This window comes from Mytilus californianus, unplaced genomic scaffold (assembly GCF_021869535.1).
Source record: "Mytilus californianus isolate M0D057914Y unplaced genomic scaffold, xbMytCali1.0.p SCAF_11, whole genome shotgun sequence".
Taxonomy (NCBI): Eukaryota; Metazoa; Mollusca; class Bivalvia; order Mytilida; family Mytilidae; genus Mytilus; species Mytilus californianus.
The window spans coordinates 48,826,379-48,845,049 of NW_026262593.1; the positions used below are offsets into that span (position 1 = coordinate 48,826,379).

Here is an 18,671-nt window from a genome sequence, read left to right on the forward strand (position 1 = left end):
GGACCCCTTGTATAAACACACAATCTACAAAGGCGGTAAACAATTCTTTCATGTCGGTACAGTAAAGTTTCAAGTTTTGAGCTGCAAATATAAGCTAATTATTGTTTAAAAAATTAAAGAGTCAAACATTCATCTTCTTATCAAATCATCAAAGAAGTGGTCATTTTCATTTAAAACCCTTTATTTTAATGGGTAATTAAAACTCTAAGTGACAGGCATATTAATTTGCACTCCTAAAAAATGGTATTTTATTAACATTGCAGGCTGATTAATCTTTTAAGCCTTTAGAAAATAAAAGAGATAATCCCTAATTTTACAAATAACATTGCTGTCCCGTTAATCCAAACACTTCTTTTCATTATTTACCTATATATAGATATATACCGTTAGACTATTTAAATCTATCGTATCGTTATCAAAGTTTTGGACATGATTGTAATATTAATTCTCTTTAATTGGTTTTATTGACAAGAAAAGAAAGTGTTCTCCTTTTAATATCAGTTTTTGATACACAAAGCGCATGCGTGTCAGGTGAGAGTTAATCTTTGCTTATTTGTGTATTGTCTTGTATTGAGTGGTATATGATAGCTAGTCGGAACATCAAAGACAGAGAACATGAGATCGAAGTCCAAAGCAAGAAAACTAACACACGGTAAGTTGACAAAACACACATACAAACATTTAAACGCACAAACGCACATTTTGAATTTTATTCATATTTTTTTCATCACTCAGATTCTGTATCAATTATTACCACCTGTCGTTTTTGACATCGAATTTGATTAAATACGACAAGTACAAGCTTTTTTTCTATATTTAACAATAAAATAAGACTTAACATAATTCGATCGATTTCTTCAATAAATTGATAAAAGTTTGTAACAGGTAATTGCTTTAATATTGTTCTTTTAGTAACTTTCCCTAATCTATTTTCGGCTATTGGAAATTAATTATTGGTCAAAGTGTAAATTACAGCAGAGTTTATGGAATAACGGTAACTCTGTTTAATTTGTCATTTTGATTTTACATATCAATTTTTCACACGTATAGAACAACCATATGGACATTTTAAAAAGGAAGATACAAAGTTATTTAATATTTAATAATTATTTGTCTTGATATAGAGTGTAATATTTAATCTTTGTATATGACATGAAATCATTTGTATTGTACATTTTCTATTGAAAACATTCACCAAGTTTGTATTGATATAAATTATGAATGCGTTTTATGAATGCTCGTGTATTAACATTTTGCGCGCATAGACCCATGGAAAGCCACTTATAACAATCAGAAATAGCAGATGTACTAAACTCCATGGTAAAAACCCATGTCCATTTGTATACAAGCTAGTTTAGAGAAATATTCACAAACATGCATGCGTTGTGCATCCTTCGCTTTCAATGTTTTGGCTATGAGCGTCCCTGATGAAGATCAATCCAGAAATGCGCATCGGACGCATAATTTTCTTTTTTTTCCAATAAATCGTCTGTGTGAAGGATACCTTTTTATTTACAGATGAAATCTATTTTGCAGTTTTGAGGGTTTAAAGAATCTGTGTAGTATAGTACATGTTGTATTTGCATGTACTCTTCGTCGTCGTAAGGACAAAAGCGATGTGATTTAATTAGATTAAGTAATGCCTTATTGCCATCTGCATTCACATATATAATTCTCTAAGACAAGGTTGATCTGGGACGATATTTACAAATCTTTTTTAGGTCTTGGTTCTCTCAGCTGGCTGCTGGAGATTTGGTCTTCATTTTACCCGATGACATTCAATAAGCGCGTTTTGTGTTGGAACGGGGACCCAATTATTTCCCCCATTACTTCAATGCAATTTTATCCAAATTGAGGGGCAGATTTTTTACTCGTTATATTAGACTGCAAAATTTCATTTACTTTCTCATACTAATAGCCCCTTCATGGTTTCTTGGAGAATTCTTAGAGGGTCATTTAAGAGAGCAATACTGTTTTGAGTATTAATAGGGTCATTTTAAAATTTGGACCATTTACTCAGACAATCATCATCCTTATACATTTCAGAATCACTTAAAATTTAACAGAAGTCAAAAGTTTAATGAATATCCTTTAAACATACTTCAATTTTAAGCATCTTTACATAATTTTCACCTCGGTACAATATCCCATTTAAAAGATGGTGATTTATTAAGGGACTTCATTCTTGGGTACTGGACTGGTATCCTGTAATTGGGATCCTATTGCTGCTCTAAAATTATTACCACGTGTCTTCCATTCTCCATTTTGAGATGCAAAAGATAATAATGTGACTTTATCCTATTCCGATGCATTATCTCAAACGAAAAGATACAAGAAATCAATATTTTCATGTTTTGATATTCATTGCTTAAATTGTGATATACATGACAACAGCTTGTTATGTTGTTTGTCTAAAAGCTTAAGTCATGTATTAGATGCACGTGACAGAAAACTTGATCTCTGGTGGATAGTCGTCCCATCGGCAATCATATTACATCTCCTTATTTATATTGATACTTGATTCTAACATTGTAAATTTCGAAGAAAAAATATCCCAAAACGCCATAGCATGCTTATACATTTACTTGAAATTTTCGGTTCTTAGACATATGATTTCATTGGCAACACTATTTGTTGCTTTCCTGTCATACAATTGACCTTTAGAAAATGTTATCAATTGAATACGCATACTTCTATGTGTTAATACAAAACATTAAATCAACTGTATGCTGAGGGTAGCCAAGGGTCAATTATATGGCCACAAGACCTACCAGCATCCGGTAGAAAGTCGTGCGTTCAACAGGCCTTTGTTTGCTAAACTGAGTGTACATGTACTCAGTCAAGAAATGTGTAACTGAGGTCTATAAATCTAAGGCATTAGTTCATAAAGTACCATGCCATTCCTATGTCAGTAAATCATACCAAATTTGTTCAAACAAGTGGTTGCAGACAGAAACCTTCCAAAACGCAACAACCAAATAGCAACCAAAACAACTGACCTTGATACATGCAGTCAACATGAAGAAATTCAAAACAACTGTGGTTGTCCCTTGTGAAGCTACTGTAGTTTTTTTTCAGATGCCACTTTTCTTTCAAAATATAATCTTTTGTAAAATAAAATAAAACAAGCGCTTGAAAAAATCTGCTTGGTTTATTTCTATTAGGTCAACGTACATAGTTTTATCAAGGACAAAACACAAAATGTAGAGTTACCCAAGTTATATCATATGGTGGAATAGGCATGATAATAATCAATAAATGGTTATTTTATATAATTCAAGTTGAGACTGCATAAAAGATGAGTATCCATCTATGAGATTACTCATTTTGGGTCTAAAAAATAAGTTTCAACATAGAAGACCGCATTATGTAATAAAGCACAAGACCGATTCATGACGAGACTTTTTGTTAGTTACGCCAAATGTTTAGGACGTTCTAACGATATGCTGCTCTATCTGTTAATTACTAATTGGATTTTTTTTATCACCAAAAAGTAAAGACGGAGAGAGATTTATTGAGTTCATCCTCAGAAAGATTAACATGGTATTATAAACTAAAATCCACACCCCGTATAGCACAACATGTATCATCAGATTTTCACTACAATAGGTATGTTGTCCTGTCGATAAGTAAATTAGCCTGGGCTGATATGAGTCAAATGGCGTGTTATATTTATATTACCTTTCAGTAATTTCTTTTAATCAAGTTATGAATAACAACAAACTATTGTTTATGCTTCATATGATAGAAAAGATAACAACTTTTTCAATGAATATCTCTATTTGATACGGTTTTCTTGCCAATTCAATATGAAATTGCAATGAGAAAGTGAAATTACTTGATGTCAAAGGGACATGTATTTGTCATACATAAGACTTAGTCATCGTGCCATGTACTTTACGAAGCTTACTTTTTTCTTTTCTGAAGATGAAAAAAAAAACATACAAAATAGTGAATTTTGCGTTGTATTTAAAGTTCAATGAGAACCGGGCCTTTTATAGCTTACAATGCGGTATGGGTTTTGCTCATTGTTGAAGGCAGTTTGGTGACCTTTAGTTGTTAACTTCTATGTCATTTTGTCTCTGATAGATAGTTGTCTCATTGGCAATCCTACCACATCTAATTATTTTTAGAATAATAAATTTTGCATTGTATTTCATGTTTAATGAAAGAATCTGGTCAAAATTGCCAAATGCAAATACATAGTTTCAATGTAAAATATGTTTGTATTTAGTTCGTCTTAAGGTTTTCATGCACGTACAAGGCATGCTTCAATTGTAACATGCATTGATGCGTTTTTTGCTTCCGGGGCTCTTGGCTCTTAAGCTTCACGATGAAGGTAAATCTAGAAAAAAAACTTTTCGAGCGCGGCAGTTGAGGATTCTGCTTGCAGTCGTTTCCGTCAAAATTAAGTTCATTTACTTGATAGCTTGACGTCCAGTAGCAGTAGCACATATTTTTTATATTGTATTAATACGTGATAAAGGTAAATGGTATATATAACCTGAAGTGGGGATGGGCTTGTTATTTTGGGATATTGTTTACTACCAGTGGCAAACCAAATTTAAATCGGTAGCGTTAAACATTTTGCCTTACAAATGCGGATCATCCAGAGAGATGTTGCTCGATTGTTTACCGTGTGGAAAGTGTGATATTCTCCGAGATTTTTGTATTCCAGTATGCAATAAATGGTAAATGCATTGGATTTTAACAGCTATACATGCATGCAACAATCTTCCTGAATGTACACATGAAATATTTTCCACGGACCTTCAACAAACACCAGTCAATCAATCCATGCTACAATCTATCAATTGATTGTTGTTTACCTAACGTTTAGTGACATGCGCATTCAGAACGAGAACCAATTAACAATAAACCAATGCATTAGGAGGTTCTGCTAGAATGAAGGGTTGTAATCGGGAATAGAAAATGTTGTATAAGGAGAAAAATTGTTACTCGCAACAAACAACCTTTGTATACGGATCCCCCAAAATGTTGTTGCATGTGTTTTAACGTGGAGAGATTGTGGCATTCGCATTCCCTACAAGTGGTGTCATATGTAACGTCACCATTCCGACTGGGCGTGACTGAGTGTTTGTACATCCCGCACAGCTGAACAGACGATACTTTCAATATACATGTACCGACAGTTTCGTCTTTATTTTCTCGTGGAATATGAATTTTAAGGTGTTCCTATGCAAGAAATTAATTGTATACTGCGTGCACATGTATATATATATGATAATCAATTTTATATGATGTTCAGTTTTGTTAAAAAATTCATGATGTTAGTATGCCTTTGTAAACACAAATATAGAGCTCTTGTTCTTGTGAAATACACAGGGAAATTGTGTCAATTTTTTTATCCTGATCATCGTTTTGATCTACAGCGTTTTTCTTTAAGTAAAATGTTTCGTTTTCTGAACACCGTACTCCTATTTCCTTTTTAGGCAAAACCTTTCGGAATTTGGGTTTTCTCAATGTTCTTCAACTTCTTACTTTATTTGGCCTGTTTTAACTTTTTTGATTCAAGCGTCACTAATGAGTCTTTCGTAGACCAAACAGAGTCTGGCGTAAAAAATTTAATCCTGGTATTTATATGATGAGTTTATTTAATTAGCATAACACACTATTTATTGCATTTAATGCCATTCTTGTTAGTTGATTATTTCAATGCATATATATTTGTCGTTAAATGTAGATTACGCTGTATCTGTAAGATTGTAATTATAAATTCTTTAGATTTAGTGAAGATTTACCCATTAACCCTTAAATCCTTTGGCCATTTCTTGCCAAAACAAGTTTTCTTTATGTGGACAATGGGTCAATACTTCTTCTATTTGTTCAGAAGTATTCCTCAATAGATTTTACTTTACTTTGGCATCTGGATGATAATGCATCGAAAAGAAAAGGATCTTTATGGGGGCTTAGTATACACTTAAATATTTATCTAAGACCAATTGTAATATGACACTCTTTAAGTAATATTTTCTTGAACCAAGGATAGTGTCTAAGACCTTAGAAAAACACACTTTAATGGATTCATCAAAAGAGGAGCATTCTCGCATTTAATTCTCAAAACAAAATATCTTCAATTAGGTGTTACATTAAAAACGACATTTTTGTTATGATAGGTGACTTCAATGACAGCTTGGGATTTCGGGCAATCCGCTATAAAGTAGTGGTAATGTATACAATTTGTGTGGTTAAGTAGCCACACTGACACGGTTTGGGTCATCATTGTACAAACAAAATGAAAATGTATAGATAATACTTAAATGGGTCGTATTGTTCACTTTTCATAAGTTTTATGTGTGAAATTTCTATCGGATTTTTTGTTAGTTTAAACTGTTTGCATTAACTCGTGTATTTTCGCCCCTTGTCCATATTTGATCAAATATTTTCAGTAATTGACACATTATGTTGATTTTTGAAGTAACAATAAATAATACTATCACTCTTTGATAATATACGTGAAAAGAACCATTTTTTAATCCGTCTCAATCTTTTACGAATGAATAAACGTAAAGTGCTAAACAGTTATTTTTTTCTTAAATATTTTAGATATTCAAAAAAAAAATAATAAAAATAGAGATTATTCTTGATGTGATTCTGCGAGGTTTGAACTATTCTTGATGTTGTTCTGCGAGATTTAACTTTCTTGACTCTTCTTTAAAAGATGACGTCGAAGGTTTGCATTCTGACATTTTCCTGAAAAGAGAAACAAAAATGTATTTGACCAGATTTATTTTTGGTCTTTGGAAATCGAATCACACACTGTATTTATTATAAATTATTTTTTTCAAATATGCACAATACAGATATTTTTATCTAAATATTATAGATCTTTGGACATATGAAAAGATCAATTGTTTTCCAACTTGCTATTAACTTTTAGATGTGCAGAAGATGTTTGTTAATGGTATTTATGATATTTTATAATGTGCCACATGTGGAGCAGAATTTGCTTACCCTTCCGGAGCACTTGATACCACCCGCGGTTTTTTTGTTGGATTCATGTTGGGCAGTCTTTACTTTTCTGTGTTGTGTTTTGTGTACTGTTGTTTGTCTTTTGGTCATTTTCGTTTTTTTCGCCATGGCATTGTCAGTTTGTATTCGACTTATGAGTTTGAATATTTTTTGGTATCTTTCGCCTCTCCTTTATGTATGTAGAACTGTTCATTGATGTTTGAATTGTTCCTTGTATATTGGCTTTTTATTTTATGTCATTTAAGGGAGAAGCTGCACAAAACTGTCTCGTTTTGAAAATAATTTACATATTTTCAACAGTCATTCCAACATCAATATTTTTGAAAGATGGATTAAAATAAAAGGATTGATGACATATCTTTTTAGGATAAGGAAGTCCACTTTGCAGAATATTATAAGTACAACGTCTTGCATTATAGAAATGGGTTAAATATATATCATATTTTCACAAAAACGTTGATTTTCTGCAATAAGTCAGTAAGACATCATATTATCGCGTTCAGTAAAAAAAATATAAATAGATAAATTTTGTAATTTTGAAAGGATACGGGAATTTAGTCGAAATCCAGACTACCATCGTCTGATGAAAACAAATAATTCCATTTCAAAAGACATTTATATTATATAAAGTACTAAGTAACACTCAGAAACAAATCTTTATGTCTTTTATGACTAATCTGATTATCATGAGAAAATCAATTTTAATATACTTTTGTACATATAGATATATTGAACAAACAAACCTTTAAGAATCAGAAACTCGTCACAAACAAAACGATTTATAAACTGATTATTTACCTAATCTATTACTTATCTTTTTAATCATCCTTAATCAGATTATCTCTTTTTAATAGATAATCCGTTGAAATGTGTGTATCTGGTAAAATCACCGCGGAGATAATTCTTAATCTTATAATCTTGTCTATAATTGAGGTGTAAATGAGGGGAACCTGTTTATAATTTATTTCGTACTGTTACAATAGAGTTTTCAGAAATGTGCTTATTTAACTAGACAAGAGGTCAAATTTTGGCATAATTCACTTGTCCAATATTTATAAAGTTACCAAATCCACAAAATAACACCAAACCTAGCCCGTCAGAACTCTGCTAACCCTTTAGACACCCAAAATTTAATGAAATTCTGACAGTTATCATAACTTTCATCATAATCCATAGGTAATTCATATATTTAATATCATTCAATTTTAATCTATTTTGCGCGTGTTAAGAATTGTTGAATAATGGTGGTAGATTATGTGTATTGGTTCAATACATGAAAAGAATTACGTAAGTGTCATCTAAGTCTTGACATTTTAACCTTCAAAGCGAAAAAATTAAGTGCAAAAATTTAATAAGGCTTTATGTTATTAAATACAGCAAGTTTTAGCTGAGACAAAGAAGACAGATATATTTATACTTCAATACATAGAAGAAAGAATACAAAGAACCATTTTCGCACTCTGTAAAAATTGAAATAAGATTGATGAAAAAGAAAAGAAATCAAATTAGTTCATGAACTTTTATCATATATATCGAAAATGAAATAGAGACATTTTTTGAATTTTCATGCAGTGAATATATCTGTCTTCCACCCTTTTAATAATCAGTAAGACTATTTTTTATTTAGTTTAGCCTTATATCATCCCAGAATATTAATAAATTGCCAATGCATTCATGGTTAAATCATGTATATGGGTATAATAATGGCTTGTTTATTTGTACTCATTGAAATTTCAATGTAAGTTACAAACATCAGAAAAAAAATCATTATTGACAACAAATAGTAAAGTAAATTTCCGCATTTTTCAATGTCTTTACAGCGGATAGCCTGTTATTGGAAGAATCACTCTGCAAATAGAAACATCAATAGGCGGAGATAAAACTGCTTTGTCTGTTATTGACATATCACATGAACATCCCTGTATCGTCAGTCATGGCATATACTAAAACAAGTACTGCATTTTACAGATGGTACATGCATAGACGTCGTTAAGCTTCTTTATAGTTTGTCATTTATTAGTTCACACTAAGATGTTTGGAGTAAGTTCATGCCTTTACTTCTGGTAGGAAATTTAAAAAGAAAATCCTGAACCATAAGTGTAAACAATATTTTATCTGGAAATACATATAACAATAAGAAGATGTGGTATGATTACCAATGAGACAAATCTCCACCCACTGATATAGAAATAAGCAACTATAGGTCACCGTACGGTCTTCAACATGCATGTATACAAAATCACATTCACTCCAGGGATTGTAAAACAAATGGAAAATCCCTTTGACAAATTCTTTTCCTCTGAACCATTCTTCCATAAGTCAAAATTAGACTGATTTTCTGTTTTCCGAATTCGATTTGGATTTCCGATATGTCACCCTACATTGATATATTACAAATTGTTCAAAATTTAAGTTGATTAATTGTTTAACCTTTCAGATAGTTCATTATGTATCTTTTATTCAATTTTATAAAGTAATTAAAATGAACAGATTTTATATGCATAATAGATGAACAAGCCAAAGCTATATCTCTGATTGATACAACTATGCTAATTTTCACCGTTTTTATGGAAATATAAATTTGGTGTTTCGACAAATGAACTGCTCTGAGATTTTACTTGTACTCAAATATTGTAAGTGTTATGTAGCACATCCATATTACTAAATACGATTCACAAAAAATCATGCTTTCTGAACTTATTTGGGTGTGGTTTTAGAGGCGTACATTTCTCACACCTACCATTTTGATATGTCGTTTATCTAATCTTATCCCGTGAATGAATCTATTGTAAATTGAGTCCCGAAGCCATATTGTGCGGAAATATCCATTCCAAAAATCCACCCTATACTTTACTATATACCAGCTATTAACAGTGTATTGACACAGAACGATGAGTTTAAGTGTATGGGTTGTTGATTTTATTGTCAGTTTAACTGTGGGATGAGTTGTTTATCTGATAGATCAATTGATCATCAACCGCAGTATGTTTATCATTATCATCATTGATAAACTTATGGAGCTAGACTTGCTATGAGAGGAATGTGTGAGGATCTAGTGGCGGGAAAAAAGAAATGCTAATAGATTTTTAATGAACTTAAATTTATCATAAAGGGTCCTACTTAGAAATATTGTATGGGTAAAAATATCTTTTTATTGTCGAATAGTTTGACAATAAAATGTCCGTTTACTATAGGCGGATTTAGCTGTTCCTTTTACACTTTTTTGTTTTTACATATTTTGCTTCTCCTTTTAAATAAATAAAAAAAAATAGGACATTTTTTTGGGGGAGGGGGTCAACTTTACTGTGTCTAGCTTCTTACGTCATCGCATCTAACTGAAAACGGCAAACTGTGCTTTCCTCACGACAGCAAGCATATTGCCATGAGACTAATAGCACATTCGGTAAGATAAAATGAAAGATACACAAAGAGTTAGTGCTTTGAGTCTAAAAGTATTTAATGACACAAAAGACAATCAGTATAGAAACAAAACGTACTCGAGTTGATTCGGTTTATTATGGAGTTAATTCAGTTCTAAAGCAAAAGTTTCTGACAGTGGTGGAACAATTTCAAGCAACGCCTTTCAGGGTTCGTTTGTGTTTTTGTAGAAATAAACAGCAGATTCATCAAATATTTTGTCCCATATATTTTCTTTTGATCAACAATTAAAATTGTTGTTGGGACGAATCATCCAAAATGTGCACTTACAATCATGGGGCTTCCTTACGGGGTACACAATCTATCATTTATCGAAATCGATTTACACAATATGTATATTCAGGGGAAAAATAATTTTAATGGAATTTTTGGAACTTTTCTAAAACCCTTCTTCGTTACAAAATCAACAGGTATAAGAAACAATGATATGGCTGAAGAATTAGACAACCCTTAGAGCGCCCTCTATTAGTTACTGTGAAAAATGTGGATGACGCTGAGATGTCATTTTAGATCTTTTAAACCGACGAGATAAAAATGAACATCTGAAAACACCATGAAACAGCCACAAAAATTAAAGTCATCCTGTTTTTCTTATTGAGAAAATGAAATTAATAACAAACATATGTCTAACAGATAAAGAAGATGTGAGAAAAGTAGAAATTAGAATTTCTCATCCACATAGTTGCTTACTACCGTGACCCAAGAATATATTAGCTGTGAATGCTGTTATCTCGGATGTATTTCATAATTTCCACATGCGGGATGCACAATTTTAACAAGTTGTATAAGATTTATAACGAGAAAACCATTTACCCATGCCAGGCACGATAATAATATACATTTATTTTTTCAAATTAAATAAATTACGACTGTCTCTTATAGCTTTGACACTGCGGTAAAATATCTTTTTATTAATTGAAGTATTTTTTTTAATGAAAGGGTTGCATTTTGTAACACCCAATCACAATAAAGAGTAGAACTGGAAGCGAAAATTCTTGCACATCGTTACGTTGAGCAAGTTTGATTAATTATCGTCTTGAACAAAGGCTTGCTAACCCTCCCCCATTAGAACATCTGCATCACTAGTGCTAGTACTTTGGGACCGATCATTCATCTTTGGTAGGGCATGATTTATTTTCTCTCGGTTCAAACAACTTTTTTTACTTATAATAAATCAAAATGTTTTCTCAATGGAACTAACCATTTATTTTTGTTGGAGGGCTTGGTTTATTTTTTCTTGGTAGAAACATTTTTTCTTCAGTTTTAATATAACAAAATAGTAATTTCCATTCATATACAGGAACAGTTTTTCTTAGATTGTGTAAGTCTTATTATTTTTCATTACTTTTACTTATTTTGCACTTCCCTTTTGAAACAAATATTTGTTTCTGAAGAAATTTAGAATCGAACAATTTGTTTTAAGGGAAAACCAAATCCCCCTCCTTCCCCCTAAAAAGACATATTTTAATACACACAGCACATTCGATGCCAAATATTTGGAAAGTAAAAAAAAAATGGTAAACGTTTGAGAGCATTAAAAGCAAAAGAGCCTAACCACATCGACTTAAGCGGCCTTTGAACAGGCGGCTGTAGCCTTAGTTACGTCCCAAAATTCTTCATCTTTTAAAAGACCATTGCTCTTCTAGAAAAGAAAAGTACTGAAGCCAATCATCTTTTCTTATATAGACAGAAAATATAGACTGTGGGAAAACATGGACAAGTGTGATCACCAATTGATTTAGTTATCACTTTATTTCACACTTGATTAGTTTTAAATTACCAGTTAATCTAGCAATGACCATCCGTTTAATATGAGAGACATATTCGAAGTAAGAAATTAATTTGAGAAATATACAAACAGATGATAACGGTTTTCAATCAGTGTGATCAACAACAAATCTATTTCCACGACTTCATGTCTAAAGGCATTCTATAATTTCCGATAAAAAAGAAGTTATTTAACAGTTCTATCTTAGGTTTACTAATTTGAAAGGACATGACAATGTTCTTAATTTGTCTTTCTGGCTGTTTAAGTAAATCTGATAATAATGGTAGCAACCGACTCATCAATTTTGTTCCGAATGAAAAGGCTTCTGTGAAATTGACAACGTTATATAAACTACTTGTATGGCTTGCGTCTGATCTTCTTGCCAGAAGAGCTAAATTGATGGTATGTTTTTGTAAGAACGTTATCTCCACCCTACAAAAGACATACAAGATTTATTTCATCGGGGCTTAATTTATTTTCAAACTGTTTTATTTGAATGTCTGGCTTCTATAAGGCCGAAGAGCGGATTCGGATAACGAAATGGATCGATCACGAAAAGGCGACTTCCGCAGAGGTTTTCCTTTCAAACAAACTTGGCATCAATTAATAATGCTTTTAAGATTAGATAATAAATTGAAGTTAGCAAGTGCAAAAAGTTACAATTAACAGGAAGTAGAAAAAAAGAAACCAGCTTCGTTTGTCTAACATGACATTTTATTATTATTATTAAAAATAATATCGAGTTTATCACTTTCGTATACCAGGGAAATCTCCGTAGATTTATACAAAATTATTCAGGTGACTTTGGCTTATTGAATTTATTCCAAATAGTTTTTTTTATATCTTAGTAATATTTTGTATTATAACAAAATTTAAATATATTTAGGATCACCACGATGGTTCTCGTGCTTCTTATAAAAAACGTCAGCATTATTTTTTGGCATACAATCACCATATTTTGGTGACCATATCCTAAGCCCATCATTAAAAAAATGTTTAAATGAATTTGTATTGACCGGCAACAAATATATACGAGATCGAACGTCCGTTTGGACTATGCATAGAGTTTTGAATGGTTTTTTTATTGGAGTTCAGTTGGGTTCCTCTCCTCCCTTTCCCATAAAAGTAGAAAATTATGTTTTGAGCTTTTTTTTATTTTGAAGGCCGCTACCCTTAATTTTCGGTGGGAAATCTGGGCCCTTGTGTTTGAAAGTCTTGGATCCGCCATTAATTTTACCTACAACAAGCCTCGATGTGTACAACTACCGTTTGTCCTTCTATCTATCTATCCTTTTTTTTTCTTTTTTTTTAATGTATTAATACAATGGTTCATTCTGACGTGATAATCTGATTACTCACTTTCACAAATGATTTGACGATAACGGAATTGGAGCAGAGTATATAAAGATACCCAATCAAAGAGAAAAGGACTTGGGTGTTGGTTACATCAATGATCATTAACGTGTGAACATAAAACAGGGTTGTATGTCTAACAAAACATTGAACGTGTTATTAAGGTGACAAAGGAACCATTTAGACCATCTACCTGATATTTTCCTCCCTGAAATAATAGATTTGAATGACAGTTATGTTTTTAAAATCATGGGAAAACTGCTGATTGACTTGAAAGTGATGTGATGTCGATTTCAGAGATACCGATTTCACTGTTCGATATATTTGACACTTCATTATAAAGTTCAAGATTTTATTGATATCAAATTTAAAATCTGGATTGTCATCACACACAGAACAGAACAATCATTAATTATTATTATCATATACATATATATATATATGTCAAATGCGTTTTGTTAAAATATACTTTTTCACTCATTTGGTCTTTTGGAAAATGTTGTTTGTGCTGTATTTAGACCCCTCTAACAAGAAATTTGTTTTGCATGTACACGTATAAAAATTGCGGTTTTTATCCAACGCAATCATAGGTTTGAACGTTGTTTTCAATTTAGACTTGTATATATATATATATATATATTTGTATGTTTTAATTTGACTGAGGAGGTTCAATCTTACGAGCAGTAATCATTTTTCATATATCTCGCCATACCTTAAATGCAACATTTACTGACATCATAATCATTATTACACTTAAACATTGTTAAGAAGACGACTTTGTTTGTGAACAACGTATCTTCAATGCATGCAACGATTATATTTTAAAGTTGAAGCTCCAAGGAGTCTGTATCGCACACTCGACTCCTGTATTTTGGTCTAATTGGAGCTGTTTATATCAGCTTTGTAGATAGTCGTCTTAACATTGATAATTTCTTTATTGACAAGGGTTTAAGCGTTGCTTCATCAGAAAGGGGCATTGCAATATCCCAAGGGGTTTGATGGGAACCGAACCAGTGTTGAATTATTTCTACTGCATGCATGTGCAGTTATATCGTTTAATCAGAAAATAATGATATGATTGGATAATTGATTTTGAAATTTGCTTGCTTAATTGCTTCCAGTGGCAAATATTTCATGCATATTTATGTCGTTAACACTTTTACAATGAACATAATAAGTTGTTTATGTAAAAAGGGAATGTTGAATATAAGGGCAGATACTTTTACTTTGCAACAGGCCACCGACGGACACTCTTAATGTCAAAGATACAAGGGTTTATTTAACGCGAACTATGCACGACATGCACTCTCATTACAAGAAGCATCAGATTTAAACGTTCCCATTCCGATAGAACATGGCTACTTCACAACTTGTATGGACTTTGTGTTGATGTAGAACATGTCATATCATATGGACACTTCTTGAAGCTTGCGGTTTGCATGACCTTTTATAGGTCTTATCCGATTAAATTGTTTTGTTTGGTTCCTGTCTTATAGGCGTTCACCCCACATATCGTAAATTTTATTCGTTGTTTTCAAGGGGCTCGATTGCATTTTTCGAATCATGCAAACTTGCTTAAAACACCAAAAATAGTTTGCTAACATTACATACAAGCTGAGTCTTGCAAAATTCTTAATGTCACAATTATCTAATCCTTTATATTCACTTATATTGTTAATTAGTCTTAATCTATACATATCACCGTATGCAAACTGAACTTTTAACATTGATAGAAAGATACATAGTTATCTTAAATAGTAGACTAAGTTTGGAGAGTCCTCTCAATGGATATGTCTATCATATCATAGCAACGTTTGACTATAGCCATGAGGAGAGATCTACCGTGGCTCCTCTACTTTAAAAGGGTTATCTTGTTTGACTGTGTCGGGTAATCCGTTTGCTGTCATCAGTGGACAGAAGTCGCACACCTTTCAAAGATAACGACACGCGGAAACGAATTTTCAATGTATACTGCCAAACCGCCTTAGATCATTTATCATATAACTGTTCTATATCTATATCTTAAGAGACGTTTTGAAAAACCAGATAATTTATTTGAATTTTTCCTTATAAACAATTTGTAAAAAGAAACTATTTGTATAAGACATTCGCCCCTGTTATAGTGAAGTTAAATTTATGTGTGGTTTTTAAATGGTTAAATTTAGTCCTTTTTAAACAAATTTAAACAAATATGGGAGATATCGAGAAGATTTAGCGGGTTAGTAAAACTTTCTTTCTTACACAAAGACAAACTTATTGCCTTTATATAAACATTCAAAGATATTGAGAAAATATTTTATTTTAATTTCATTTCATTTCATTAAATTAATCAAGAACGTCAGGGTAAAATGGTCATTTAAAAAAAACTATTATATCTTATAATTGAAACTTGTTATTGCTTGTGCCTGAATATTAAAGAATAACTGAAATGAATCACATCTATTTGAACTCGTCCGCAATATGGCTGCATATGAGGTGTTTGCCACTGGACGTTGAGCAAATAAAACTTAACAATTAATCTTATTTTCACAATTTTTACTGAAATAAGTATCAAAAAATATAATTAAATTTTTTGAAACAAGTAGGATTTGGAAGCAAGCAAAGTTGTTTTGATATTTTTTCCTCTCAAATACAACAACTATTCTTAAACTGCATTGCCAGGTTGTCTTATACACATGTATATATAACTCGTCGAAACATCAGCCCAACAATGTTAGATCTGTAAATTTGCTTTCGAAAATTTTTTGTTTTTCCCTCGCCGGGATTCGAACTCATGCTACTGAGATATCGTGACACCAAATCGCCTGCACTGTATCCGACGCGCTAGACCACACGACCACCTAGGCTTAAAAAAATAAAGCTTTCGGTGGCCGGGTGTTACCTTTCCTTGTCAGTTTTAATCTGGCGTCGTAATACAGTACATGATATATAAGGCATGAAGATGGAATTTTACAGTTCAGCTGAAATATCTATTGTAAAGGATCCTACAAATTAAATATATATATGAATATATTGTCGAAATCCGGATATGGTGTACAAAAACCATTGCACCTTTTATTTGCGGTATACCGTCTTTTCCGCAAGTTTATTGTTTTCTGTTTAGTATTAAATTTATAATTCAGATCCATTTATTACATCGGTGATCCGTTTATTTGGCAATCGCCAATGGCAGTCAGCAGGGTTTAAGTACATTTGTTGTTCGACCTGTTAGTCAAATGCGTTTTGTTAAAATATACTTTTTCACTTTTTTGGTCTTTTGGAAAATGTTGTTTGTGCTGTATTTAGACCTCTCTAAAAAGAAATTTGTTTTGCATGCACACGTATAAAAATTGCGGTTTTTATCCAACGCAATCATAGGTTTGAACGTTGTTTTCAATTTAGACTTGTATATATATATTTATGTATATATGTCTTGTGGTATTATTTGAATAATGATAAACGGTTTACCATTTTTACATCACCAGATGCGTATTTCGACATATGTCTTCACTGATACATTTACTAGCTCGAGCACAGACACTTGCCACTGAAAACATTTATCTATATACCTTAATGTTATATTAAGGTATATGGGTAAATTTTTTTTAGAGACAAACGCCTGTAAGCTCTTGGCCAACATGTTTGAAAATCTAAAAACCTAATACAAACGTTGAAGAGGAGATACATCTCCATATTAACAAGAGTGAAGCCAAACCAGGGCAAGGAACCAGAGCTATGCATGAGAGAAACATTCCTTGATTTCAAATGGTATCCTAAGTTTTATAACAGCAAATGTCTATAACACAATAATTTAATTTTTGATGTAACGCGTCTTCTGATTGGCTGACGTTGTTTTGTTTATCAGCTCATAGACATAATTTTGTCATGTGACCGTGACGTCAACAACGTTTTTTCATGGTTTACTCCGGTTTAAAATGGAATTTAGAATTAAATTTTAAGAAATGACTGTAATATTTTTTTTCTGTCTATTCGAAATAACATAAAAAATGTGGTGCACACTATAAAATATTATTATTATTATAATGTTATTCAGTGTGCACCACATTTTTGATGTTATTTCTTCATAGACAGAAAAAAACATATTACAGTCATTCCTTGAATATCTGAAGTATCATGCCAGTATACTGAAGTACAGTCTACTAAACTGATCATACCAGCAGTGGTAGAATTGACATTATTGTATTAATATTACTGTCCCAGATTTTCATTTGAAGAGTTTACTATTGGTAGTAGATCTTTGATAGTTTTTGTAGAACTTATATTCACAATATTAAGAGACTTGACACGATTTAGAACTTGCCATATTATATATAGACAATTGCTTGTCTGAATTTATAAAATGTATATTGCCATGCATCTAGATATAAAAATAAGAGGATGTGGTGTAATTGCCAATGAGACAACTTTCCATCAGAGACCAAATGACATATAGAAGTTAACAACTATATGTCACCGTACGGTCTTCAACAATGAGCAAAATCCATACCACATAGTCAGCTGTAAAAGGCCCCGAAATGACAAATGTAAAACAATTCAAACGAGAAGACTAACCGCCTGATTTATGTACAAAATAATGAACGAAACAAAAATGATATAGATGTCTTGTCTTTTAGTTTATCTGTCGTTGGTTTGCTGCCTCATTTACATATTCCCAAAATCTCCTTTTGTTCGTTTAAATTTTCAAGTAAATGACATGCTGCATAATAACGAAATACTAGGGTTTTGAACATGATAAACACGTGGAACCTCAGATAGAAATGTCTATTTTTAACAATGTATCTCCGAAACAAGATAAACATACGACTGTTTCGTTCGTCCGTGTACGGGAAAGTCTGAAAGTGAAGTTTATATTTCCTGTTTTGGATGGGCGCATATTTCACAATTAATGATAACAAGGAAAGACATTTGAGGAATTACCTTTCGATTAAATGAATAAATAACTATTATATTATACTGAAAGGTGAAAAGATACCAAGGGGCAAAATGTCAAATCTTCTTCCTACATGGTTTCCCTATAACGGAAACTTAAAAACTTTATTTTGAATTTGAAGGCCGACCATAGAAAACTTTCATTTTACTTGCATTCATGAACATCAATTCAGTTAGTATTTTTGTAACG

At 31.9% G+C, this 18,671-nt stretch overlaps 1 protein-coding gene across 1 annotated transcript in view; it reads left to right on the plus strand.

Moving 5' to 3' along the window:
- The first annotated feature begins 512 nt into the window (after positions 1-512).
- Positions 513-18,671, plus strand: part of LOC127720236 (histone-lysine N-methyltransferase MECOM-like) — a 51,974-nt gene continuing 33,815 nt past the window's right edge. The window contains exon 1 of the mRNA XM_052226723.1: positions 513-652. Within this exon, the coding sequence (XP_052082683.1) occupies positions 616-652 (37 nt within the window). The 5' untranslated portion in view covers positions 513-615. The remainder of the gene's footprint in view (positions 653-18,671) is intronic.